Below are 27,699 nucleotides of genomic sequence, written 5' to 3' on the forward strand. Positions count from 1 at the left end.
CACGCAGACAGGGCCGTGATTTTGGCATCTTAAAATGTTTTCCCCCGAAGCTGGTTTGGATGGAATGACATGATTTATTTTTTAATGGCCCTAGACACCACAGCAGGGAGTTTTTGTTGGGTTTTTTTGTGTAGTTTTTTTTTTTTTTTTTTTTTTTTTTCTTCCCATAGTTGATGAGGAGAAAAGGTCATTTGGGCTAATTTTGCCCCATGTTTCCAGATGCTGGTCTAGAGGAAGATGTTGGGTTATAAGGTCCATTCCAAGCCAAATCATCAGTGATGCTCACACCCTCTGCACCCCATCACCCCACTCCCTGGGAAAGGGTTTTTTAGCCAAATTTCTGAGTGTCAAAACATTGTGGGGCACAAGGAAGAGTCTCAGACTCTGCTGGGGGCTGTGGAGTCGAGAACATAAATCCCAAACCCTCGGTAGCTGCATGACATCTTTATTTTTACTGGCAAGAGAAGCAGTATACACAGCGACATTGCAGTCTCTTAGCTCGTTAAAAATATCTCAATAAATAAAACAAATAAGCAACATATACACTGGAACAGAAAATGAAAACAAAAAAAAAAAAAAATCAAAAAAATAAAATCAAAAAAGGGGGAAGGGGATGAGCGGTAGCAAATCATGGAGCAATAAGGGAGAGGTGGCAGAGTGTGGAGGGCAGTCTGTAATCCAGGCTGTACTTGAAACAATTCATGCAGGGGGCTGGGGGCATAGTGGTGGGCTTTTTTCCTTCTTGTCTTCTTTTTGCTGAGAGCCTTGGTCCAGTTTTGCCATGACTGTACAAGAAATCAGGTTTGGAATTAAAAAAAAAAAAATAAAAAAAGAAGAATACAGTTAAGGGGAAGTAAAACTCGAACCCAGAGATGCCTCATAAATGCGTTCCTGAATTAAGATTGTTTCCAGAAAAAAAAAAAAAAATCAGCGATAAAACACCAAACACACGGACAGACAGACAGACAGACACAGAACCCCAACAACAATGAACAACCAGGAATGTTGCTTCTCCTTCTCTCTTTGGTCAGTCGTTCTGGGCAGAGATGCTGCAAAGGCTCAGCCCCTTCTCTTCGGTGCCGTTTTGCTGCTCAGTCTGAAATGCTCTGCAAGAGTTCAGAGCGAGGGAGGTCAAGAGGGGTCTTTTGGACCAGTTTTCTTGAGGTTTTTAAGGTTTCAGAAGCTACAAACTTGGATATATCCCAATTCCACTTCAGTCGCAGACACTGGACAGTCTGGAGAAAAGGAAAAAAAAAAAGAAAAGAGAAGAAAAATAAATACACCAAATGCAGGACATCTTTCTGAGCTAGGTTGTGTGGGAAGGGCTTTTTCCCTACAAATCCAGGCTGTGGTTCATCAGCAGGTGTTGAATCCTGCTCCTGGTTCCAGCAGCGTGGAGTTAATCCAGGCACTGGGCACGATCCAATGTGCAAGTGGAAGCACAATTCCTTAGGCTTTTGGATAGACAGCCTAAATTCAGAGTCTGGTAATGTCACAGCCTGGTTTGCACTGGGGTTTAAATGGTAAATCCATAGGCAGGAGCAATGTTTCCATCAAAACAGCAGAATCCCAGAATGGTTTGGGTTGGGAAGGACATTAAAGCTCATCTCATTCCTCTCCCCTTGCCATGGGCAGGGACAACTTGCACTATCCCAGATTGCTCCAACCTGGCACGGAACCCTTCCAGGGGCAGGGTAAATGCTGTGGGACAAACTCCATGAGCCAGCAGTGCCCCTGGGGTCCCCTCTCCTGCTCAGGGCAGGGATGGCTTTGCAGGCAAGGTGCTGTTCCTGCCTTCAGCAAAGCCACCTCAGCTCAGATATCAAAAAGCAGATATAATTATTTCCTCCCACTGAGGAAAGCTTCCATTTAGCTGATTTCCTCTCCTTTCCCTCTCCAAGTTATTAATTATCTAATTACAACCACATTCTGCAGACCAGCTCGGGGACTTGTCAGGCTGCCCAGGAGCACTTAGGGGAGCTCCACCTCTCCCGGTGGTTTGGGGATGCCCACGTCTGACAGATGACAGGCTGACCCTTTCCCCATCCAGGAGTGCTCCAGGAAAGCAAAATAAAACCCAGGGAGCAGGAAGATACCACGGAGCAATTTGCTGATTTTATTTTTTTTTAAATTTATTATTTTTTTCCAGCCAGCAGAAGGAAGGGGTGGAGGATGGTTTTGCTGTGCCCTGCTCCTCTCTGAATATGGCTGACACAAAACCGAGGTAAAACCAGATAAAAAGCTGGTCTGGTTCCAGGGATTTTTTAAAATCCCACCCAAGAGCAGAGAGCTCAGCACAAAGCTGCTCCCAGGGCAGAGCTGACGTCTTTAACCCTGGCTGAGACCCCCTGCTCTGGCTGCTGCTGCCCTGAGGCCTCTCCTTCCCACTGGTTCTTTCTGGTTTCCAGCTCCTGCTGGAGAACTGGGAATTCCACAGCACTTCGGTGCTGATTTCCCTCCCTGTTATGGTGAGGGGATGGTGATGGCCTGCCCTGTGGATTGTTTAGATTTTCCAGAGCTCTGGGATGGCTCTGCCACATTCCCCCTCATGCTGGTTCTGTGGAACTGGATTGGCTTTTTTTTTTTGAGGTGCATTTTGACCCAAACCGGGCAGTGATTCTGTGCAATGGTGCTCTGAAATCAGACACTGAAATCACTCTGAAATCACACTCTGAATCTGGCTTGTGATCCTCATGTCAGCCCAGTTTGGCTCTTGGGGGAAGTGGGAAGGAAGGGCTGAGGAAGAGGGGAAATGCCCCAAAACCCTCTGTGAGCCATCCAAGCTGGCCTTGCACACTCCCAGGGATGGGAACTGCTTTCCCCTGGGATTTCTCGGGGATTTCCAAGCATTTCTCTCACCCTAACACAGAGCCCAGCTGTGATGCCCTGCCTCAGCACAGCTTCCTCTGTTTGAGGCCTTGCTGATCCATTTTTCCCCATTTTTGAAGCATTCCCCAGCCCAGCATGGATGTCACAGGAGCTGCTGGCCTGATGGAAGGTGGCAGCAGGAGCACGGCCCTGGCTGCAGGAAATTTCCCAACAGGTCCCCCAGGCCTTTGCTTATTCAGGATTGGGGTGGGTTTGGTTACAAAAGGATTGAAATCATTTCCGTGACATGGCCGAGAGTGCAAATGAAATGTGAAATGCAGGAAAACTGCTGGAGTTTGTTTGGGTTTTTTGGTTTTGGTGGGTTTTGCTGTTTTGTTTGGTTTGGTTTTTTTTTTTTAAGGTAGCTTTTCCAAGTTCTTTTAAAGTTGAGGGTGTAGAAAAAAGGCTCTGCCCCCAGGGTTTTTTTTTGTTTTCTTGCCCTACATCGCAGGCACATTTTAGGGTGAATGGGGAAGGAAAAATCCCATGTGGAGTTGGTTCTTCTCAGAGGTAAGGCCTGAACAAGATGGGATAGAGCAAACATGTCAAGGTGAGGAAAATGTAGTGTTCATAGAATCCCAGAATGGTTTGGGTTGGGAGGGATTGTAAAGTCCATCCTGTTCCATCCCTGCCATGGTCAGGGACGCCTTCCACTATCCCAGGTTGCTCCAAGCCCTTCCTTAAACACTTCCAGGGATCCAGGGACAGCCACAGCTCCTCTGGGCACCCTGTGCCAGGGCCTCAGCACACTCAGAGTGAGGAATTTTCTTCCTCACTGCATCTCTCCTCTTTCTGGTGTAAAAAATTATTCTGGAATAGCCCCACCAGTAGCTTCAAGCGGTGCTGGGTTACAGCACAAAAGGTGATGCTCCTGCTTTAGGAAATCCCTAAAATCCCATTCCTAGCTGTTTTGGGAATAACTCCCCTAAAAAGCCCCGTGGCACAGATCAATCAAAAGATCCATGGTCAGGTTTGGACACTTGGCCTCCCAGCATCCCATGGGGTGTGATCCCCTCAAAAACCTCCCAGAACTTTCGCTGCTTGAGCTCAGACTTTTCCATGCCCAATGGTGATTCCTTTCTTGCCATTGTTTTTGTCTTGTGGGCAAATAAAAATACGGCCCAGCTGTTTCAGGGTATGGGGAGTGTGGGAAACAGCCAAAACTGCTGATGGCATCCCCATGACCAGGAGGATCACTGCTGAAGGGATGTTCCCAAATTATTTCATGGAGTTCTCAGCTGTCCCTGGAGCCAGAATGGATGGCAGCCACTCCAGAGGGTGGTTTGGGGTGGAAGGGACCTTAAAGCTCATCCCATTCCATGGGCAGGGACACCTTCCATGAGGCTGACAGCCTCATCCAATCTGGCCTTGCTTAAATTTAAATTGCTCAAATTCATTTAAATTTGAGCTTGTTTAATTTAAATATAAACCTGTTTCAATTTAAGCCTGTCCTTGTTTAAATGTAAAACCATTTCGTGATTTGGATGGTGCAGAAAAAAGAAAAAAAGAAAGCGCCTTAAAACAGCAGAATTCCCTTGATTTTTTGGGATGTTTCCCACCACAAAAGCCTAAACCCAGAAGAAATCCCTTGATTTTTGGGGTGTTACCAGGAAAGCACAAACCCAGCAGAAATCCCTTGATTTCCACAAGGCAGGAAAGGAGGGAGCCCTGGAAAAGGCAGCAGGACCAGGCTGCAAGGCTTCAGAGGGGAGGAAGCAGCAGGGAAAGGAATTCAGATAATTGTGTCCGTGCGAGGGGGCGGAGAGAGGGCCAAAATCAGATCGAGTGCTGCGGGTAGGGACAGACTGAAACCAGATCCCCTGGCTCGGGCTGTGCTGCTCTACCCTTATCAACCATCCGCTCTTGAAGTCTCCCAGATGAAGGGAAAGCCACAATTATGTGCATCTTACAGCTGGGAAACCATTTCAAAACACATCCCTGGCAGAGGCTCATTCCTGAGCCCCGGGGAGAAGCCTCTCTCTGACTCACCCCAGCCTTTGCAGAGCTTGGGGGATTTATCTGCCCACGGCTGCCTGGAGGTGAAACATCCTCCCCGTATCCTGCAGCTCCCCAGTTGGTTATCAGGAGCAGTTTGATGGGTGTGTGGCGTGAGGAGATGGAGGTTGGAGCCTTGTCTCCTCCCCCTGGGGCTGTTTCTCCCTCTCCAGACCCTCTTGTGCATCAGTTTGCTGACACCTCGCTGGCCAGGGAGAACACAGGATCCTAAAGAGGTGATGCCACAAGAAGAAGCCAAGGGGAGAGCCCTGGTCCCTTCCTGCCTGGGTCTGCTCCCAGCCAGTGGAACAGGATGGAGCATGGCCATGAGGTTAGGCAATGATCAGAGAGCTCCAGTTGTGAGTGCTCCTCTCACATATTGCTAGAAATGACTCCATAATTTTGCTTTAAATATTTTTTCCCCCCCTCACACAGCTGCAGAAAGGGTTATTGGTGTCCACAGAATCCCAGAATGGTTTGGGTTGGAAGGGACCTTAAAGCCCATCTCATTTCACCCCCTGCCATGGGTAGTGACAGTTCCCACTACCCCAGGTTGCTCCAAGCCCTGTCCAACATGGCCTTGAATGGAAAGAACCCCTTGAGAAGAAGAGAGGGATGCTCACCAAGGAGAGGAATTCAATGGCTTCTACCTGTGGGCTCAGCAACTTCCCATGGAAAAACTTTGGGGCCCAAAACACCTAGAAGGAGCCAATTCTTCAACATTTCAGGTCGTAGCCCAGCTAAAATCAGCCTTGTGGGCCTGTGCTCACCACAGGGAGAAGAAGGGAATGCTGACAAGTGAAGCATTTTGCTGCTGGGATGCTCAGATGTTCTCTGTTAGGTTCTGCAGCAATATTTGGGCAGCCAGGAATGTTGGCCCCAAGGTGCTGCGTCCCTCCCTCACCGGAAAGTTAAAACAAATATAAAAACAGCTTTAAACCAACATTAAAAAAAGCTTTAAACAGCAAAGGCCCATTTCCCCCAGCCCTGCACTCCTCCACAGGCCGAGCAGGGCTGGTGGCAGCTGGAGGAGGAGGAGGAGGCAGGTTTGTGGGAGCCCCCTTTTTGAAAACCTTGGCAGCACATCACTGGAATGGCAGCTCGGAATTGCCGAGGGGCAGAAGCCACTAATGAGCAGCGGAGCAGGGAAAAGCAGCAGAGCTGCCCCGTGTAGTCTGGGAGAGCCAGGAGCTGCCTGGCTGCCTGGTGGGTGGTTTGGGGCAACAAGCACTGAGGGACACCAGTGGCATCTCCTGGGCCAGGGATAGGGGCAAAGAGGGGCAGGAGTGGCCCCCATGGCCCTCCTGGTTCATCGTTGCTTTCTTTGGCTCAAATCCACTGCCCCACACGAAAAACAGGAGAAAGGTGTGGAACAAAGGGGGGAAAAGGCAGGGAATGAGGTGTTCTGCTGGTGCAGCTCCAGGGAAATACCCAGGCTGGGGAGGAGAGCTTGCACAGACTCTGATGTGTCCCTAAAAAGCGGCTCTGAGGCTCACACCAAGGGAGTGAGCAGCCACATCCCACCTTCCTCTGCCTCCTGGGTCCCACATCCTGCAGCCTTCCCGGATCCAGGCGGGCTCCAGCTGCCAGGCACTGCCTGAAATGCACACCCAAAACGGGGCCAAAGCAGTGGGAATGGCTGCTGGAAATCAGGGGAGCAGGGTGGACTTGTCACAGGTGGCCCATCTGCTTCCGCTGAGATGCTCACAGTGACAGATCCCACCCTGCACAGACACAGCTGGCAGCCCAAGGGGGAATTTAATTGAATTTAATGTGATTTAGGACAAAGCTGGCAGTCACTGGGACATGGTCTCTGGTCCCTCTATGCCTCTGCAGGGATAAACAGCACTGAGATATGAACTGGGCTGTGAGAACACCCCCCTGCCTCCACTCCGTTTTAGGAGAGCAGATATTATTGGCCAGAGGGAAACCTTTCCTCCACCCCCTCAGCGCTCCTGCCAAAATAATACAAATTCTAGGAAAGACACCTTCTCTAAAAATAAACATATACATCTGTGCCTTTCTTCTTTTTCCAAGGGAACTCTGTTGGTCTGGCCTGCTCAGCCAGCAGCTCCTCTGCTCTCACAGTTTTCCTGTGTGCAGCTGCAGTTCCCAAGCCCCAGCAGCAGCAGCATCCCTGTGGGATGCTCTGGGATTTTCCTACCCCACGGATGAGACTTTTCCTATGTTTCCCCACTTTGCCTGTCCTTGCACAGATTAAATATTTTGGGAGCAAGTCTGGCTGTACCTGCGGCTGAGCATAAGGAGGAGCAGCCTCAGTTTCTTTCATCAGTGCAGCACAAAGGCTCTGTAGTAACTTCTACTCCTAGGAGTAAATCAGGGGAAGGATGACAGCCATCCATTATGACTGACTCAGCTGCGTGGATTCATGCCAGTGGAATTAATAACAACACAACCCCCCTGTTTTAAAAGCATCTAGGGTTTAAACTCCTTCTTTCAAATAAAATAATGGAAAAACAAACAAGCAAAAAAAAAATTGGGGCCACCCACTAAAAAGCAGAGACATAAAACCCACGGAATTCTGGGGGGTTCTGGGAACAATCCACAGGACAGGTATGCCCCGGGAACTCGGGGTGCTTTTTCATGTCCCTGACACAAAGCAGCTGAGACACCTGCAGGCCAGATGTGCACAGCTGTACGTGTGCTGCTGCCCATCAGCCCTCGGCTCCCACCCCGCTCCAGATGCTGGCCCTCACAAACACAGCTTGGAGGGCCGGGCTGGAGGGGGGAGCTGGGAGCTCAGGCGTCTCCCCCTTCTCAGGAGTCTCCTCCGCACGCAAAGCCCTCAGCAAGAGTCCCCCTGGCCTGCACCGTGCAAATCTGGGCCAGAGATCCCCAGGGGAAATTTGGGGAGAGACACTGGCATCTCACAGCTGTGAAGTTTTAATGCCCCTGCATTAAAAATTGCCCCTGGTGGGGGAGGTCCCACCCCCTCTGCATTTAAGACCCCAAAACCTCATCAATACCCGCCATGGAATTGGTGTATTCTGTTTTTATCCACAGTTTTGCCATCTCTCCGTGGGCACATATGTAAAGTATTTTATCTTTTCCTGCAAAAAAGTATGGCACTTGTGCCTACAACTCTGGGAAGCAAAATCTTGCCTGTCCTGAGTTAGCCTTGGAGATGACTGCTGAAAAAAGATCCTTTTTCTTGGCATTTGGAATAGGAATGAAGCAGTGTTTGCTTCTCAAAACTGCCAAAGAAAGGCTGGGGCAGCTTCCCTGCAGCATGGATGGATTTAATCCTGTTTTTACTCTCATGGATCCTTACAGAGCACCACAAGGAGCCCTCAGTGGGAAGAAGCCAGGAAGATTCCCCATCTCCTTGCCCGCTGTGCTCAATGCCCAGGTTTTGGACTCCCATCCCAGGTGACATTCCCAGATGTCTGCAGGAGAAAGGATGCTACTCTGGCATCTTTCCCCCACTATAAGGCACACCCTGAAAGTCCCTGAATTCCTCAATCCCAATTCCCTGGCCCCATCCTCAGTGTTTCCCACATGGCAGGTGCTGTTCCTTGTTCCCCGGGCTCTGAGCAGTGGAGGTGCTTCAGCCCCAGGACTTTGGGAAGGGATTGTGCCTGGCCAGGTCTCCATCTGGGATTAATCAGCATGTCTTCCTTGAAGTCAAGGGGCCAAATTCTCACTTGGAATAAACCGGCTTAACCCTGCTGCAGTCAATAAAGGCCCTCTGATCTTTTTTTTTACGGCAAGAATTGCTCAACTCTTTAAAATACCTGGGGTTAGAGGGTGCTGCCCTCGTGAAGGGGGAGTTGTATTTTATATGACAAACAGTCCTGCTGGGGGAAGGAGTCCTAGACATGGAGTGAGCCACTCTGGATTTTGTGGGGCTGGGGTAAACCATTGGGGTTGGGGTTTTGGCACCCCGGGAATGGTGACAGTGACTTGAAATTTGAATAGGTGTGATAGGCCCAGCTTGCTCTGCCTGCCTTATCTCCTCTTGCTCTTTCTCTCCCTTTTCCTTGTCCTGGCAGCTACATCAGCACAGCACAAGCCTGGCAAAAGCCACCCTGAGTCCCACATCTCCCCTCAGCCCCACATTTCTTCCAGCCTTTAGAGCAAGTACCACACAGTACTGCTTGTTTTCCTAAATTTTACAGCTGCTGCCTTCCATGGAGATGGCGTTGCCCATGCTTAGAATCACAGAATATCCCATTTAAACCAGGTTTAAAACCCTTAAACCAGGCTTCTTACACCAAGCCCTCTGGATTTCAGCCCCAGCCCTTTAAGGTACTCAGCCTGTTCCCTGCCCTGGTGTTTATAACCATGTCTACCCCTCTCTTTCCTCTTCCTCCTCCTCTCCTTGCCAGCCTCTTCCCAAGGGCTTCCTGGGGGTGCCCAATTCTTTGGGGTCTCTTGTGGAGGGCCAGGAGCTGGATTTGATGCAGGCAACAGCAGAGTGGCTGTGAATCTCCCCTGGGGCTGGTCAGGGTGGGAATATTTTATCTTTATTTCTGTGGGTTTGGATGCTGCCATCCTCCTCCCGTGGTCAGCGCATCCCCCCAGTCCCCGTCCGGGCTCTGAGCATCCATGAATCATTTTTCCAAGACTCCAAGGAGCAGCATCACTGCCTTGAGCCCGGCATGGGGCTGGCCAGCTGTTTATGGGCTTCCCTGAAACTGCTCCATGGGTCGTGTTGGGCAGGGAAACCACAGGGAGTGGTACAGAGAGCCAGATCTTACTCACACCCTCTTCAGTTTCCAGCCTGGATAGTGCCAGGAGCTTCCCAACCCTCTGCTCTGCTCCAAAAGCCTCCCCTCCCATCAATGAACACCCTGAGGGGTTTAATTCCCGAAGCAATGACTGACTAATGATTTCTAGAATCTTCTTTTATTCTGCTTGCTGTCTGTGCTGCTGCTCCCTGTCCCTTTCCTATCAATAAATTATCCCCTTCAGAGCTCTCGTGTCAGCTTTTCATCACACTTCTGGATTTTAGGGGTAAAACAAAGTTATCACTCCCTTGCTGCTGCTTTCCAAAGGGAAGCAAACACCAAGTTCAAATTTTCAGAGGAAGAAGTGTGCAGAGCTGGAACCTCTCTGCTCGAGGAGCAGGCAGATTGGCTGGTCAGTGTTTAGCAGAGGATGCAATCAAATGTTCAATATTGCAGTGTGTGCTGCACGAGTGTGGAAACCCCCAGAGCACCGGGAATATTTCTCTGTCTGCTCTGGGGTGCCCTGACCCCCAGGACAGCACTGACTTTGACCCTCATTCATGGAGAAAGTTTCCTAGAGTTCAAGATAAACTAGAATCCACAAAAGTGTGAAATAGATTACAGAGAGCAGTGTAGGTGTGTCACTGGTGAGAAATTGAGGTTTTTGGGATTTTTAGTGAGTTGCGGATGGAAGCAAGATGGAGGGCACGGGGTGTCGTCCTGGGTTTCTTCTTCATGCTTCTTCTTCCTCCTTCTCCATGGGTTTGGGTGGCATTTTGTAATTGGGCAGAAAAGTCCCCATTGCACGTTCTTTGGGATCAGTTATCGGGTTAAAAGGGGAAATAATCCAGGTGTCAGTTCTTAATTGGATAGTTTAGTCTTAGGAGACCTTATAACAAGAGATTGTTGGCCATTTTGTGCCTTCTGATGAAAAGCTGCCCAACTCACAGCAGTGAGACTGTTTTACTGATAAAAATAATAAACACTTGAGTCTGAACATGAACTACCTCCTCAAGTGCCTTCAACCCAGACCCAGAGAAACCAACAACTGCTACCACCACACTCGGGGAGCAGGCAGATCAGCTGGGCAGTGTTTAGGGGAGGATGCAATCACATGTTCAATATTTCAGTGAGCTGCTCAAGGAGCAAACAGATCAGCTGGTTGGTGTTTAGGGGAGGATGCAATCACATCTGGTTGGTGTTTAAGCAAGAGGGATGCAATCACATGTTCAATATTTCAGTGAGCTGCTCAAGGAGCAAACAGATCGGCTGGTTGGTGTTTAGCAGAGGATGCAATCACATGTTCACTATTTCAGTGAGCTGCTCAAGGAGCAAACAGATCGGCTGGTTGGTGTTTAGCAGAGGATGCAATCACATGTTCACTATTTCAGTGCGAGCTGCTCGCCCCGCTGGCCGGCTGGGGTTTAGCACATGCTCTGCTGACTCAGAGCAGCGCAGCCAGCGACTCCCAGGAACATGATTTGTGTGCAGCACGCACTCAGCAGCCTAGGGGAAAAAAGCCCTGGAAAATCGGTTTCCACGGTCTTTTCCAGCCTGTCATGCTGCAGAAGGGCAGATGTGTGTTCTCCTGTCTGCAGTTGTCAGGTTTTTGGGGTTTGGGTGATTAAAGGAACGGGTTAAGTGGACGAGTGAGCGCGGCTGACTCAGCTCGGCAGCAGCTGGCTGGCCTTGTTTAGGTTTGCCAGCTGCAAAAGCCGGGCTTGTTTGAGCCTCGGTGAGTGACCCCTGCGAGGTTCCCACTGGGATAATAACCTGTGGCACTGATGCAATCCCTGCTCTGGGGGGAGCAGGAGGAGCAGCATCTGCTCCCAACAAAGGCTCCGTGCTGGAGCTTGGCCGTGCTGCTCCTCTCTGGGCTCCACTGCGGGCAGAGCTGAGCCCAGCTGAGCCCAGCTGAGCTGAGCTGGTGCTGCTGGGAGCCAGGGGCTTGCTCAGAAGTTGCTGATGGGCTCCTCTGCTCGGGTTTGCAGCTCAGGAATCTCAAAATGGTTTGGGTTGGGAGGGACCTTTACAGGTCGTCTGATCCGACACCTTCCTCTGGACTGGGTTTTTTCAAGCCCAGGGGTGAAGGGAACCTCTGGTTGATGCTGAACATCTTTTCTGCTCTGTACAACTGAGTTTTACACACGGTTTATACTTGCAGTACAAGATGTTTAAGTTTGGAATTCTCCAGGTTAAACCAGCGTGTGGTATTTGTGAAGGGAGGGAGGCTGGGTGTTACATTTAGTGACTGAAATGAGGTTTGGAGGCTTATTAGGAAATCAGATTGAATGCAGGGAGAGAATAGGGAAGCTTGGATCTGTCTCTGTCTAGAGAAACGTGTTCATGCTTCTGCACACAACACACAGATCATCTGTGATCCCAGATTCAATTAAATATCTGGGTGTGGGGGATGTCTGGGGTGACTCAATTTAAGAAATTCTCACTCCTCTGTTTGCTTTTTACGTGTTAAAAATGCTTTGGTTTTCTTGTGAAATTTCTAGTTGCCGTTGTTACACAGGCACAGATGGGCCTCACCATACCATAAAACCACAGAATGATTTGGGCTGGAAGGGACCTGAAACCTCATCTTGTTCTACCCCCTGCCATGGGCAGGGACACTCTGCTATCCCAGGCTGCTCCCAGCCCATCCAGCCTGGCTCTGGACACTCCCAGGGCTGGGGAAGATCTGTATCTGTGTGTGCACTGCACTTTTCACCTCCAGCACAGCACTTCCCCAGCAGTAAACATCAGTGTGAATCTATGCACAGACATTCAGGTTAAAGGCTCCCTAAAAGCAGCAGTAATTGAAATCAACCCCAATAAATGAGATGATTTTGCCTGAAATGGCAGAAGAAATGCAAGTGCTGGGCCTCCTCCCCTCACGGATGCACCCGACAGGAACCCTAACCTGACATCCCACACGGTTCGGCTGAAAAAAGTGATCTCTGCCCCCTCCATACTTATTTATATTTTCAGTTGACTGCATAATCTGGCCCTCTAGAAAGTCCCTTCAGGAGGTCACACAGCTGAAATAATAGCTAATGAATTTGTAAGAAAATTATTTCAGACTTATTAAATGCTTTCTTCCTTCCCTTCCAAGTGTTTGCATGCCGTTCCCAAGCTCTGTGGGGTTGGAATAAGGAGGCTGGCAGGACTGTGCCAGCTCCAGACACTTCAGGAGAGCTGCTGGCATTGCTTTTCCTTCCAGAGATAATCTCATTCTGCTCCCATCTCCTCACTTGGCTGTTCCACCTCTGCTTTTGGGAGGGCCTTAAGGCCAGGGGATGAGGCTCCTGGAATTCTCTAGATGATTTCCATCTCTGCTCCATTAATCATGCATTGGTTTGGGTTGGAAGAGACCTGAAAGATCTTTGAGGGTGAAAAGACCTGAGTTTATTCCTCCAGTGCCTGGTTACACCAGCCAGGCCCTGGCTGCAGGAATTGGTGATTTGGGTCTGCTCTGAGGGGATCTGCCCCACTTCTCCATGGATGCCAAGATCCTCCTGTGTGCATGGGCTGGGGCTTAATTTTTGGGGACTCACTGCCTGGCTCCCTGGTGAGATCCAGCCAAGTCATCTTGTTGGCTGAGCCTGTGGGATTTTCCTTGCCAGGCAAAGGAGCTGAGACCAGACATGGAGACAGCCCAGGACATGTGGGGACAGCTCTGACCAGCTTGTGCCTTCACTTGGACTTGAGCTGTGTGCTCCAAACTTGACGATGCTGCTTCATCCTTACTTATGCTGCTCTTGTGTGTCAGGGATTTTAGTTTTTCCTAGAGAGCCAAAGAGTAACTAAATGATAAAGGCTGCTGGATAGGAGTTTAGGCTGGTGTTCTCAAAAGAATCAAGAAAACTTGGTGTCTTTCAAAACACTCCCAGCTCTGGAGGGGCCCTAAATCTCTTTGGCTTCAGTCTGCTCATCATCAACCCCAACAGATTATTAACTTGATTAATCAGTTAATGTAGTATTTTTAATAGGGTAAATTTCCAGCCTTTGGGTTTTAGGTGGAAAAGCTTGAGCATGTAATCTTTGAGTTTTAACTAGCAAAAAAGAGCTGAAAATAAATTTTCTGGAATCCTGCCTCACTTCATGTCTGATTAGAACTGGAAATTGCCTTGGAATAAGGAGGGACTGGAGGAAAATTACTCCGAGAGTTATTTGGGCCTGAATGATCCAACAGCACTACTCAGGCAGTTTTCCCTGCCCTGAGTTTTACATCTGTGTGCTGACCAGAATGGTGACTTTTATTTTTATTTAAAGCATCCCCATCCCTACAAAAACCTCTGGTGGTTTGTGAGCCACATCTCTGCTGATTTAAATCACGCCTAAATCTTTAAGGCCAGCCTGATTTATGCTGGAACTGCTGGCTCATCAGCTTTCCCTTTAATCACTGGGGTTGTTGGGACTCTCCAGCCCCCCTCAGTCACTTTGCAGGATCCTGCTCGAACCGGAGGCCTCGGGATGGCTCCAGCCCAAGTGACCTCCTCGGGATCCTGGGGCAGAATTCTCCTGGTGGTACCCTGAGATCAGCAGATGCTGGCCTTTCTCTCAACTCCCACTCAGTGCCTCAAATCCCAGGGAAAGCTCTCCTTCCGCTGCTACACCCTCTGCTTTGAAGACAAAAGATGATTCAACAAGATATTTGAAGTTGGGGGGGTGGTGTGTGTGTGTGTGTGTGTGTGTGTGTGTGAGGAGGGAGTTGGATGGTTCAGCTGCCTTCTAAAACTCACTGGGCTTTCCAAAGCTAGAATTAGGACATTTCCAAAGCTGAAATCAGGACTTTCCAAAGCTGAAATCAGGACATTTCCATGCTCAGCTTGCCCTCTCCAGAGCTGCCCTGGCACTGATGCATGGCAAGACCTGTAGCAAAGCTGATTCTCCTGTTTGCAATTCTTCTCCTAGTCCTTCCCCAGCTATGTGGCTGAGATGTCCTCTGCCTCTCAAAAGCCCCAGAAGAAAAGCAGCCTGTGGATAAATGATTTGGGGTTGTGATGGCTGTGATGAGCCTGTGCAACTCCAAGGAGAGTCTGGGTGCACCAAGTGGGTGCCTGTGGAGCCAGAGTCCTGCTATTGGTTTGGGCTGTATTTTATTTTATTCATGGCACAGCCTCTCTCTGCTTGTTTGGGAAGTTTTTCCCTACCCTTGCTGCCTGGAGCAGATCCCAGAGAGCAGCACAGCCTGCTCTCTTCATTATCTGCCCCACTAATGCCTCTTTTTTTATTTTTCCCCTCCCTCCTTAGGTCACTTGTTTTGGGTCACTTTATCCTCAGAGCTGAACCCACGGCAGGGTTTTCCAGCTTTGTTGCTTCTGTGACTCAGGAGGGATGTTTTGCTCTCATTTATTAGTTTTTCTGGACAGAATACAAGTGGTTAAACACTTCAGAGAAGCTTATTCTGTATTTACAGCCGAGGTAGGTTTCTAAATCAACAGTAGGTCGTGTGTTGGAGTGACTCACAGAGCTGCTTAACCTTTTTCCTTCCGTTTTTGTCCCCCTCCAAATCTGAGGCACAGCAACATCTGCAATTCAGATCTCTGAGATGAGAAGCTCTGAAAGGAATATAAAGGGCTGAATGTAAATCCAGCCTGGGTGGCACATGAATCCTTTCCCTCTGCTGGCAGGGTCCTGCCTGCTGGGGAGGGGCAAGGTGGGCACTGCAAGAGTTAATATTTGCTTTTTGGAGGGGAAACTGAGGCACCATCCAGCTGGAAAGAGCCTCAGCATCCCGTGGCACTTGTGCTGCCTGCCAAAAGCAGTGGGAAACAGGCTGGAGATGACCAGAGCAGATGGGAGCAAGCTGGGGGCTCCCTCCTCACCCATCGCCCCTGCAATTTGCTGTGCTTCCATGTGTATGTGTGTGGTTTTTATTTTTGGGGTATATTTAATGAATGTTTTGAATGAAACAAACATTATTGAGAGAGGAATAGAACTAGAAACAAGTTTCAAAAAATAAACCTTACAAATAAGACTAGATACTTTAGAGAAATAGCTTCTGATTGTAATAGCATAAATTATAACGTCTATACTGTCTCACCCTTCTTATCAGACTAAAAACAAAATAAAAGTTTTTAAAATGCTTCTCAATTACCCCATCTCTAAGTCAGAAAAGGGTATAATCTGACACTTCAAACCCCCTTTTTTCAGTGTAGAGTCACAGACCCCCCTTGTTCCTTAGCAGCAAAGCAGGCCTGAGACATTTTCACTCCCAAATCCCAACCAAACCCCTGCACATCCCCTGCCCAGCAGCATTTAGTGACTCTCTTCTAAGTGATCCTTGAAATGTCTCAGATTTTGGGGTCTGTCCCTCCCCACTCCTTGCCCCAGGATCTTCAGGATGGTCCTGCCAGCTCTCTGTGCAGTGTTTGGGGTCTCAGCCTGTGCTGAGGTGCTGCAGGAGCCCCATGGGCACCACATCTCTCGGGGCTCCAGCTGCTTCTCATGCACCCCAATCTTTGGATTTTTAAGGAATCCAGTCCCTCAGGGAAGGGCAGATGCTTTCTGTGGCTATCAGCAGCTCTGGAGGATGCTTGTCCTGCAGGATTAGGGCCGACCTGGGAGGTTTTGTTCCTTGTGTTTAGGCCACAAATTGCCTTGCCAGCTCTGTGTGGTTTTTCCCTCATGAAAGGACTGCACTGCCCAACCCTCTTGGAGTCATCTTTAAAAACTGGGGTTGTTTGTTGAAGTGGCTGTTGATAAAGGAATGGGGTAGACATGTGCTTTTTGTGTTTAGAGCTAATTTAAAATCTCCTGTTAAGAGGAGGATTGGACAGGGTTAATCACGTACTCAGGAAAACACAGCAGAGAAATTTTTTTTTTTTTTTAAGAGTTTTTCCTTTAGAAAGGCAGCTGTGACTGCAAGGTGGAAGCACACTCTGACCCTAAATTAAATAACCTGGCAGTCTGCTCTCCTGATGATCACTGACGTGGGATGTGCCCAGTGCAAAATTTGGTTCCTCCTTTTCTCGGGCAGTGAGACAGCTCCTGGCTGCTCCCAGATATCCCTGATGGACACACAGGAGATGTTCTCCTGGGATGCAACCCCAAGCCCACCTGATTCTTGATTTAATGCAGTTTACCCTGCCCTCTAGTGCCAGCAGGTGCTGAGCCAGCAGCTCCTGTGGTTTTCCACCTTTTCCTTCTCCCAGCCTGGGGAATCTGCGGCTGCTGGGGCTGCCAGGCTGGGGAGAGAGGAAGGAATGTGGCCAGAAGTGTCTGTGCACAAATGTGTGGGGAGCGGGCACCTCAGAGCAGCTTTGGAGCGAGCACCATTGGTTGGAAGGAGCTTTTGGAGATGTTTGCAAGGAAAAATGAGCTTTGTGAGGGGAATGGGAATACACGTGGCAGGCCGTGCGAGGGGAGGCTTCGGAGCTTGTTTCAATGATGAGCTTGAAGTGAAATCTTCAAGCCTGGGAAGTGCTTGGAGATGTAAGGGATGGGGTAACAGCTGGAGATAGATCTCTTGCTTTTCTCTCGAAGGAAAGGGAGGATAATTTTCTGTTTAGGAATTCATCTGAGAGCCTTTTGTCTCCTTCTCTGCCAGGAGGGGAGGCTCCCTGTACAGCCGGGGCTCTGCAGGCACAACAGTGCTCCCCAAATCCCCTCCCAGCCCACCGTACCTCCCTCCCTCTCTCTGCTCTGACCCTCCTGGTACTTTGAAGAGCCCAGCAGAGCAAAGGTGTGGAATGTGCAGGGGTGCGGTGCCACCCTTGGTGCTGGCTCTGCCGGGCTGGGTGTCCCTGCCTCCCTCACGCCCTCCCTCTCTCCCTCACGCCGGCCGGGCCCGCCGCAGCCTTTGCACAATTTCCTGGGTTATTTCAAGCTGTCGGGAAGGTCCGGCCGAGCTCGGGAGGGGCAGGCAGGGCTTCGGAACGCCAGCAAAAATGGAAAAACAGCCTCGGATAAGTCTCCTCCTTCCCCTGTCCCCTCATCTTGGATCCCAAATTGGGGAAAGGCCGGTGGCGGGGGGGAACACCAGAGCAGCTCCCCGAGCCTGTGGGGTGACCCCCGGCTCTGCTGTGCTGACGCTGGCGGAGCTCTCAGGGTGGGTTTGTTTCTTTAAGGTGTCTCCCAGAGGGAGGATCAGCCAAATGCGATGTGGCAGCTCTGGTAACTCCTCTTGGCTTTCAGCACGGCCCTAGCTGATCGCACAACTTGCTAGTGAAGAAGGTACAGCTGTCCAGGCCTTGGCAGGCATCCCCACCCTCCGCTCGCTGCCAAATCCTCGCTCGCTTTTTTATAAAAATTCTTAAGTTTCCTAAGAGAATGGAAATGGAGCAGCCTCATCTGCCTCCCAGCCCCATCCGATGCCTCCTGGACCTGCTGGAGCAAAGCCTGGTGTCCCTGCATCCCTCCGTGCTGCTGGGATGTTGGCAGCCAGGGAGAGGGAGAGCCCGAATTCCAGGGCTGCTCTCCTGCTCCCAGGGGCTGGGGAGGGGACCAGGGTTAAGGCTTGGGGTGCCAGCAGTGCCAGCACAGGGCTGGAGCTGTGGTTGGGGGTGATTTGGCATTCCTGGCTCAGGCATTCCCCTGGGAGAAGCTGGGAGTGGGGGTAAAACAAGCTCTCCACCAGGCTCACAACTCTCCTGAGTTCTGCCCTGTGCCTCAGTGGAGCAGCTCCAAACACCCAGGTCCCAAACTGTCCCAGCAGCTTTCCCCCTGAAAAGCTTTAGGCATTGATTCCTGGCCCAGGCTCCCTGTGACAGCTCCAGGAAACCTTCATCTCCTCCTCTCCCTCTTTCAGAAATGACCCAAACCCCCCTGGTGTTTTGGAATATTTTAGCCCCGTGTGCAATTTTAAGGATGTGCCTGAGCTGCAGAGAAGCTGCAAGGCAGCCTGAGCAGTGCAGTGGATGAGTAATTCAAGGCAGGGGGGGAGCCTATGGATTTCCTCTCCAGAAAGAGCTTTTGGATCTTCAAACAACACAAATGTGGCTGTAGTGGTGTGAGAAACTGTGCAGTAGCATTTCAGCAAAAGATTAAGGAAAAACAGCATTTGGAGGACAAAAATACATTTCACAGCAGGTGAAATGATGGCATTAGGAAATAGCTCTGAATGTGCTCTAAACAGGAGGTTTATTTTCTGGAGGAGCAGGGTTGAGTGGGCAGATCTAAGAATTGTCCCTGGGACTTGTACATGTACCTCGGGCATTGCAGTGGGCATGAAAACCTCGCTAATTGCGGCAGAAAATAAGCCAGTGATGCATATGTGAGAACAATAAACCAGTATGAAAAAGGGGGAATAGATTTCAGACTGTTGTGTTTAAGGCCAGGAGTTTTTCTCTCTGATTCTGACATGATTATCCTGAAAAACCGTATGATTCCACAAATTGATTCTGACATTATTAGCCTGAAAAACCTTACGATTTCACGAATATGCACAGTTAAGGAACAGCTACAATTTTCAAAGCCGTGTCTGTTTCCCTCGGCAACTTTAAAATATTTACCCTTTTCCACTCCTTGAGAGTGAAAGTATTGCCTGGTTTACAAAATAACAGCGCTTAGGAGGAAAACTTCCAGATTAACTTGGTCCTATTGAAAATCAGCGTGTTTTGAGCTCCCAATTCCCTACCCTCAGCCTTCTGAGCGCATGGCATTGCCCTGGAGGGTGCCTGGAATTGTGGTTTTGGTGTGACAGGGTCTTTTTGAGGTGTTTTCCACTACCAACTTCCCTGGAGTGAGCAGGGAAAGCAGCGGTGAGCTAGTCCTTTGCGCGCATTACAACGAGAAATATTGATCATCAGGTTGTTCAATTGTAAAGTTTCCAAGGGAATCACTGGAAAGGGATCTCTGATCTCCCCTGCTCAAGAGGTGCAAGCTGATTTAAACATTTAAAAGCCTGAACCTCTTCTCAGTCCCAAGACCCAAGTGCAAGCTCATTACACCACGATGGAGGCGAGAACGCGGCCGCTCCGCCGCACTCCAACTCCCTTCCCACATTTCAGCCCCATCTGGTATAAAATAGATTATTTAGAGCTGGCAAACCCAGGGATATCTTAAACAGCCCCTTTTGGGGTCAGGGATGAAGAATCCCTTGTAAAATGTCGGGTTGTTCTGTGCACAAACCCCCACGGAGCTGGAAGGGAACTTTGGAGATCGCGGGGCTGCGCCCGGAGCGTCGCACTCGCAATAACTGCAGCAAAAAGGGCTTGGTGCTATCAGAAATTTCCTGGGCTTATCAGGCAAAATAATAAAGCAAAATAAATTAAAATATGCGGAGTAGCCATCTTATCCAATGTGCAAAAGTACAAGTTAATATGCTGTGTGCAGAACGCTTTTTTAAAAAACTGCTGTTATCTCATCCGGCCTGTTTTTATTACGTGGTTTTATGCCCTGGTTTCTCACTGGGCAATTTCCATGGGGGTGATTCCCTGGTATTCCCAGAGGCACTGCCATGGGTGAAAATGCTCTGTTTCCATGCAGAGGCTCAATTCCTGCCACCCATCCTACGCTCTGGAGCCCACTGATGGACGAGCTCACCTGTGTTTTTGGGGGAAGAAAGACTCAAACTCACAAGAACTGGCATAAAAGTGCCTGTGAGAGGAATTTTGGGAGGTTGTGGGGTGGAGGTGGTGCTGGGCATCCCTCCACCCCACATCCACATGAGAAGGACAGGGAGGCAGGTGCTCAGCTGGGACAAATAGAAAACTTATTTTCCTCATCCAAACCCCTTTGAAGAATGGGTCATTACTAAATTTCGTTGTGTCTTTTTCCTGGCCATATTCAGGGTGGGATTTTTGTGCTGCAGGGCAAGCCATGGTCCTGACAGCATCCACGGGTGATGGTACTGGGGTTTCTGGCGGGCTCAGGTGGGTTTTGTGCAAATGGATTAAATTATAAACTCCTTTCTTCCCTTAACAAGGTGGTTTGTCTCCAGTTACCAATGCCAAGTTGTTTGCTGGGAAGCATCTCCTTGTTCACCTTCCTCCTGAGTCCGCAATTTCATTTGTTTTATTCCTCGCATTTCTGAGCTTCTCCCTCCAGAGAGGAATTCTGCCTAAGGAGCAGAATTTCTCATACAGAGAAATCACACCGTGATGTGCATAAAATTTGCCATAAGGGTCAGCCTGAAATGTGAATTTTTGTGTTTCTGGCAGGTTAATTTTGTTGAGGAGCTTGGTTCTGGGGACACTGGGTGTGGATGCCTTGGGGACCCCCACCCCCAGCCACCCAAAATACTGTTTTTTCTATGAAAGCTTCTCCCCGGCTCCATCATACCCTACTGAATTTTCCAAGCTGGATTAACTAATTATTTTTAATAGGAGGCTCAGCACAGCCGTGATTCCCCCATTTCAGCAGAGCAATTGGGTTTATTTACATTTAAGCACAAACATATGATTTTTAAAGGAGGCCCAAACAGCTAAAACCGAGGGCATAATCAGATAAATGACTGCACGAGGATTTTTGGTGGCTAAACTCACCCAAAACCCAATTCATGCATTTTAAAGCGTGTGTTTGGCAGGTCTGATAACTCCTAAGGAAATGCTTCTTGGGGGTGGCAGCTAACAAGGCAAAACTATCTTATTAGGAATTCAATTAAAGCTAGGCCAGGCTTACTGGACCTCTTCCAGTAAATATATATCTCAGGCTGAACCCGTAGACATCTGTCTCTTCTCTCACCCCCACCTCCTCCTTTTTCTGTTTTCCAAGCTGTGGTTGAAAGGTGGAGGGGAGATGGGAGGAAGAGCAGGGACTGTCGCTCACCACAGAGTGCAGGGCACAAGGATTATTTTCTGTTTCGGTGTCTGACCGCTTTTGTGATCTGAGGGAGAGCGGATCTGCCTCAATCCCACCCCTTGCTGAAGCACGGGTGTAAAAAACAAAATTATTTCAAAATGCCAAATCACGTAATTATAACAAAGAGAGGTTGGATCCAGGTGGATCCCAGCCCCTGGGCAGTGCCAGACACCCCCTGGACGCTGGTTTGGGAATGAAGAATCCATGCTGCCTTTCCTGTGCTTGTTTTGGAGTATTAGATCAACAAACCTTTTCCACCTAAAAGGCTCAGGCCACGGGGAGAGCCCCCCGGAGAAGTCGGGGAACAAATCCGGAGAATTCAGGGATCTAATGGCCACTTAGAGCCCTCTATTAACACCAGGGCTTAGGAGTTGTTGTCCCTTATTTCACGTTTTTATGGGAGTGGTAACCAAACCTCCCTGTCCCGTTTGCACCCTTCTCCAGCAAGGAACCTCTCTCCAAATTCCTGACGCTGCTTCCCTTGATGTGACAGAGAAAGACTGATTTTTTTTAATTTTCTCCCCCATTCCCGAGGGAAAACCCTCCTTACTGCTAAACACTGATAACCTTGGGCTCTGGGTGGCAGATCACAAATAAAATTCAAAGAGAGATCCTCTATTTTTGCCTCCAAATCACCGCTCTAAGGCAGGAGGAGAAGCACATCCCGAAGAGCTCCCAGAGCCCTGATTCCCACGTCTTTGCTGCGCAACTGGCAGGGGAAGGACAAGGACATCGGGGCTCGTGTGGAAGTGGTTAAAGGGATGGCTCTGAGGGCAAGGGCTGCCTTGCCTTGATTTATGGGCTGGCTGAGTTAATTTGCTCTTTCTGCGTGATTAGTTGTTGTTGCTGAGTGGTCATCGTCCACAACTACAAATCTAATTAATGCCGGGATGCCAAGTGTTGTTTTGGTGTTTTGTTGTTTGTTTTTTCGGTTTTTTTTTTTGGCTTTTTTTAAATCTCTGGCAAATATTTCTACTGTTTTAATTCTTGAGAACTGATCATTAATTAGCACGAGCCTGCTAATATCCAGCTGGATGGTTTCTTGGTTTTCATCACTTCCGAATTTGCCCGAAGAAGGGAATCAGGAGCTCCGAGCAGCCACCGAGGTGTCTGGTGGGATCAGCAGCTTGCAAGGAGCAATTTGCTTTTTCTTCCCCCTTCCCAATTTTCTGCAAAACCCGGGAAGAGGGGGTGAAAAAGCTCCCCGAAATATCTGCTTTCCCCATCCAGCTGGGATTCCCTGACGGCATTTCCAGCTTGCTCTGCGTTTCGGGGCTCTGGTGCCGTCCCTTTCCATGTTCGTGGCCTCATCAAACCCTTCCTGTAGCTCTCCAACAAGACATAAATTCTGGAGGCTTTGGGCTCGGAGATTTCAAAAGTCGTGCTGAAGCACATGGAAATGATTCTGAGGGCTACGGCTATAAAAATAATTATATTGCCGGGGGAAAGAGTGACATGAAATGTCCCCAAAAGAGATCTCAGCGGTGGTTACAGGATCTGTCCCAGCTCTGTAAGAGCCCGCTGTGATCTCCAGGGCTCATTTATCGCTGCTACCTATAACTGCAGGAATTATGCCCCCAAAAAGCACCGTAGGAAGGAATGTGAGGGGAGGCTGCTCAGGAGAAGCGTTTCAATCTCTCCCTTCGTTTTAATGAGGATGCTTTGAAAATTAGGGCTGCTCTGCGGAGCTGAGCGGGTGTGAGGATGACTAATTTGGAGACAAATTAGGTCTACTTAGCCCAAATGTCTGCCTCGATTGTTCCCTTAATGACCCTTCAACGCACATCTCTCCCGATAGGAGTTTCACCGCAGCTCTGCCTCCAGCAGATTAAGTAATAACATGTTTTTACCGCTTTTCTAAGCGTTCCTTCGGACCCGATCCAGCATTTTCCCTCCACCATGCGTGTCTCCAGCTCTTTCTGATGGGTAATTCATTTATTTGCGTCTGGCCCCTGGCAGATTTGTCTCTTCGCATGTCTCCTTCTCCGGAGCATTTCCCTTGCACCCTCTTTTTCAAAGATCCCTGAGCCTGAGCGGTTTTTGGCTGACTGCAGCGTGTTTGGTGTCTGCTGGGTAACAGATTTATCCTTTCCCAAGGAAAGACACGAACGTAAACAGAGGATCCAAAATGCATTTTGCTGGGCTTTTTAAATGCACTGAGATGAAACCCCCACCCCTCCCCGCCGCTACAAGGCTATTAATGTAAATACCAAACTTTACAATCCTTCCTGTCAAGGAAACTAACTTATTTACATTTTTTGAAGGATGCGTATAGAAAAAAATGGGGCTTTTGGGACAAAAAAGGGCTTCGTTCCAGTGTCACTACACCCCCAGTTAACTGTGCAGACACTATAGAATTAGGTTTTGTTCCCAGGGCCAGCAGAGATAACATCTGTTTGCTCCTTTAAGGAGAAAAATGAAATAGGATGCTGGTGTTCTATACTGGAAACAGCCCTGTAAATCTGAAGGGGCGATGGGATGAGGGCTCTGGGTTGAACACACGCCTTGAACGTGGCTTCTCCAGCATGGAAAAGGTGGGAAAAGCGGTTCCCAGCTCCATGCCAGCCCAGGGGAGGCAAAGGGCTCGTTCCCAGTGAGTGGGAAGGAGCAGCAGCCTGGTCTTACTGGTGCGGGGCTCAGGGCTGTGCTGCTGTGCTGCTGGTCGTGCCATCCCAGCTGGACAGGTTTTATCCTGCTACTAAAAGGAGTATCAGGAAATATACTTTTTTTTTCCTGAATTGTTCTTTTCAGTTTAGAGCCTGTGGAACATTTTGAAAGCAAAAGGGAAAGGTGGCTGCCAGGGGAAGGGCGCAGGTGCCGGCGGTGAGGATGGGGAGATTTTGGGGGGAAGGAAGGCTGGGCTGAAACATCCCACTGCAGTCCTAGAGGTGCAAAATCTGTGCCTGTTTCTCCTGCAACTCCCGCAGTCAGTTGTCTGGAATTCCATGGAGCAGAACAGGAAAAGCTCTCGTGGCCAGGGGAGCGAGCAGCAGTGACCTGCTGACGTTCGCAGGGGCCAGGTGGCATTTTCCCAGTTCCCAAGGCTCTGATTTTCTAATCAAACAGCTCCTCTGATTTTTGTTTTGCTTGCAGCCAGAGGGGAATGAGCCTTCCCCCAAGGAGAAAACCTTTCCTTGCTTCTCTCTCCCCAAAAGCTCAGGAAAAGGGAGGATGGCAGCCCAGCCTGAGCAGTGCTTACCCCACATTTGCAGTTTCTATCCCCTAGGAAAGGCAGGCGCTGATCCCAAACCCACACAGCAATTTCTTATGGATTTTTTTGTCCATTGGGGCAGCACAGGCTGCTCTCCTCTAGCCCATAAAAAGTCCCACCGCCCAACTAAACTTGCCTGTTTTCAAGGGTTTCTTGAGGACCTCGTTGTAGCTTTATTTTTTATTTTCTGGCAGCCGTAATTTCTGTCGCCATAAACGATAGAATTTGACACCGCACCGCACCAGGCCATTTGTCAACAACCTTTTCAACAGTCCAACCACACGCGTGTTCCTGCACAGCACAGGCACAGGGAAAGGGGCAAAGTTTGGGATCTTCCTCTGCAAGAGCCACCTCGGAGCACTGGGTTGGAGGCTGGGTTACGGCAAAGGAGCCGAATTCTGATTTATTCCAAATCAAACCCAAGCGTGCCGGGGTTTGGTTCTGCATCGCAATTTTTCCATTATATCCACACATTTTTTGGGGGATAGGAACAATCTGAGCACCTACCTATAAAGTCTGCCTCATCAGAGCAATGTTAATAATAATTGAGTCAATGTGGGGTGTAAAACACAGTTTAAAAAAGGCAAGTTTTGCCCCATGTGCTAGGAGGGTTGTGTATTAGATAACAGATTTCCAACCATCCTTGGCTAATGGCAACACATCATTTGGGAAACAACAGAATCAATGCATTGTTCCAGCCCAGCACTTTCCTATTCAGCCAATCTAAACTGCTGAAGAAATATGTGTTCGCGACATTTTACATCTGGTTTTGACAAGAAGCCTGGGTTTTTGTGCGGGGATTTTTTTCTTAAATCTGTTGCTGCAGTTTTTTAGCCAGCTTAGCATGGGAAAAGGCTCTCTATTGTATAAACGGAGGGTTTTGCTTTTGAAAAACCCACTCAGTTTTGGATTTTTGCCGTTGAAATCGGGGCACGATGTGCAAAATATAAGAACACCAGCGATGGCCATAAACCCCACAACAACAATGTTACCTAGTTAAATAAAGCCAAAACCAGGCAGCTCATGCAATTGGCAGAATAATCAATTTTGAGACTTTTTAATATTTTGAGGAATCACTAGAAGAGCTTAATTCCAGCACCAAAGTGCAAATTCCAAACCATTTCAGGATGCAAGTGAAACATTTACATCTAAAATGGTTTTAAGTCCATTTTACGCCACTAGTAAGTCCTGGTTTCACTTTTTTTTACCTTTTTGAACTGAGGTACTGCAGTTGCATCAAGTTTTTGCCTGGTTCTATATATTTTTTATTCAAAGGGGCCGTTCATTGCTGACCGAACAAAGATGGATTTGCCTCTTTAAACAAGCCCGTCCAATGGGCTGGGATAAGCTTTCCTCTGCTACTCTGCACATGATGAAATTATTTCTTTTTTACATCACAAGGGTGGCGGGGAAAAATGTCCCTTCAGAGTGTTTGCTTGGTGAAATGGGTTTGTGAGCTCTGTTTTATGTAGGGAGCCCCAGACAGCGCCTGGCCAGACCCAAACTCCGGCTGACACTACGCAGAGCTGCTCTGCTTAATTAGCTGGAGATGAGGGTGTTATTAAAAGGCTTTTTCCCCCCTCCTTTCTGACTGTTTATTCCTCCCTCCCCAAATATTACAAAGGCAGCTGAAGAGGAAGTAATTTTCTGCTAATGGAAAGTGACGACGAAGGGTTTGGTGAGGAGAGTAAATAAGAAACTGCGCCGAACGCCAGCCGCTGCTTTACCGTCACTTTGGGGAAGGGAAACTGGACAAACCCAAAAATTCAGCAGACTTTCTCCTATGTCTGTTTGCTTTTTGCTGTGTGAGGGGGAAGGGGCACAGCCCGGGACTGCAGCCGACATCTGCTGCTTGTTTCTTTTAAGAGAAACACAACCTGGGGCGAACCCGTCGCCGAGCCCCGCGTGGGTCCTGCCGACCCCCGGCCCCGCAGCTGGGAGGGGATGTGACCACCACGGGGCTCAGCCCTGGTGTTTTTGGGGTGCAGGCACCCACAGAGCGGGGCAGCAGCTGTTTTGGATCCCCTTGTCAGCCTGTTGTGGCCATCACCTTTTCCTCTCCGAGCCCTTCTCTGAAGCAGCGCTTTCTGGCAAATGTCACATGGTGACGGTTTCCCCTCTGTCCCTCATCACCCAGCTCTCAACACCATCCCCCTCTTACTCCCCATTCCCACAGAGCAAAAGCATGCTGAATATTATTTCCCTCCCCCAAGCCCCAAAATTTTGGAGATATCTCATTTTTGCCTTCCTGGAAGCTCCATTTGTTTGAATTTCCTCCTGCAAAGGGGGGAGCGGGAGGAACTGGACGTGCCTACCCTACCCTCCAGGTCGGCGACCCCAAACCCACCAGCATCCCCAGCATTCCACAAAGGGCAAAGGGAGGGAAACAGACCCAGAGCATCGTTCAGGAGAAGAGAAACGGGTACCTACCCCTTGGGCTGGCCCGGCCCGGGCGGTGGCTAGTGGGAGGCCGACATGGACCACGCTCCCTCCATCCTCCACACGGAGAAGGCATAACTGAGCCTCTCGTGAGCCACGTAACTGCAGCTCGTCATCTTACTGTCCATCTCGTCGCTCTGTAGCACCTGGTAGAGGAAGTCTATGTACCGAGCCGCCAGCTTGAGCGTCTGGATTTTACTCAGTTTGTCAGAGGGCAGCGTGGGGATGATTTTCCTCAGGGCGGCAAAAGCTTCGTTGAGCGACTGAGTCCTCTGCCGCTCTCTGACGTTGGCCAGGATCCTCTGGCTCTGCAGTTCTTCGTACGATTGGGAGCTGGGACTGGACTTTTTCCCCCTCTTCCCTGGGTTGGGGCTGCCATCTTCGCTGGACTTCTTACTGTATCTTCTCTTCCTGCCAAATCTCTTTGGCTGCCTTTCCAGCTCCTCTTCACTGGTCCCCAAGCTATCCACAGGGGAAACAGGAGAACTGGAGCTTTCTTCCATGCTTTCTGCAAGAAGGGGAGGGGAAGAGCCTTTCCCCCCCTCCTTATGTTATGTGAGTGTGTGTGTGTCTTAAATGTGCTTTAAATTCCTGAGACAGATCCTTTGGAAAAACAGGAGGACTCTTTTTTTCTTTTTTTTTCCTTTTTTTTTTTTTTTTTGCTGACCAAACGTTTTCCAGGTTGCTTGAAGGGCTCTTATTTCAAGGACCGAGGTTGTGTAAAAAAATTGAGGTCTTGGAGAGAGGAAGTTATTCTAA

General features: G+C 49.2%; 1 protein-coding gene across 1 annotated transcript; it reads right to left on the minus strand.

Moving 5' to 3' along the window:
* Positions 1 to 353: 353 nt before the first annotated feature.
* On the minus strand, positions 354 to 27,699 carry TWIST2 (twist family bHLH transcription factor 2). The gene is made up of 2 exons (XM_030952424.1): positions 26,932 to 27,699; positions 354 to 1,235 (listed from the first exon to the last, which is right to left on the minus strand). Exon 1 carries the CDS (start codon positions 27,441 to 27,443, stop codon positions 26,961 to 26,963), a length of 483 nt encoding a protein of 160 aa, XP_030808284.1. The 5' UTR covers positions 27,444 to 27,699; the 3' UTR covers positions 354 to 1,235; positions 26,932 to 26,960.

Source organism: Camarhynchus parvulus, chromosome 7 (genome assembly GCF_901933205.1).
Source record: "Camarhynchus parvulus chromosome 7, STF_HiC, whole genome shotgun sequence".
Taxonomy (NCBI): Eukaryota; Metazoa; Chordata; class Aves; order Passeriformes; family Thraupidae; genus Camarhynchus; species Camarhynchus parvulus.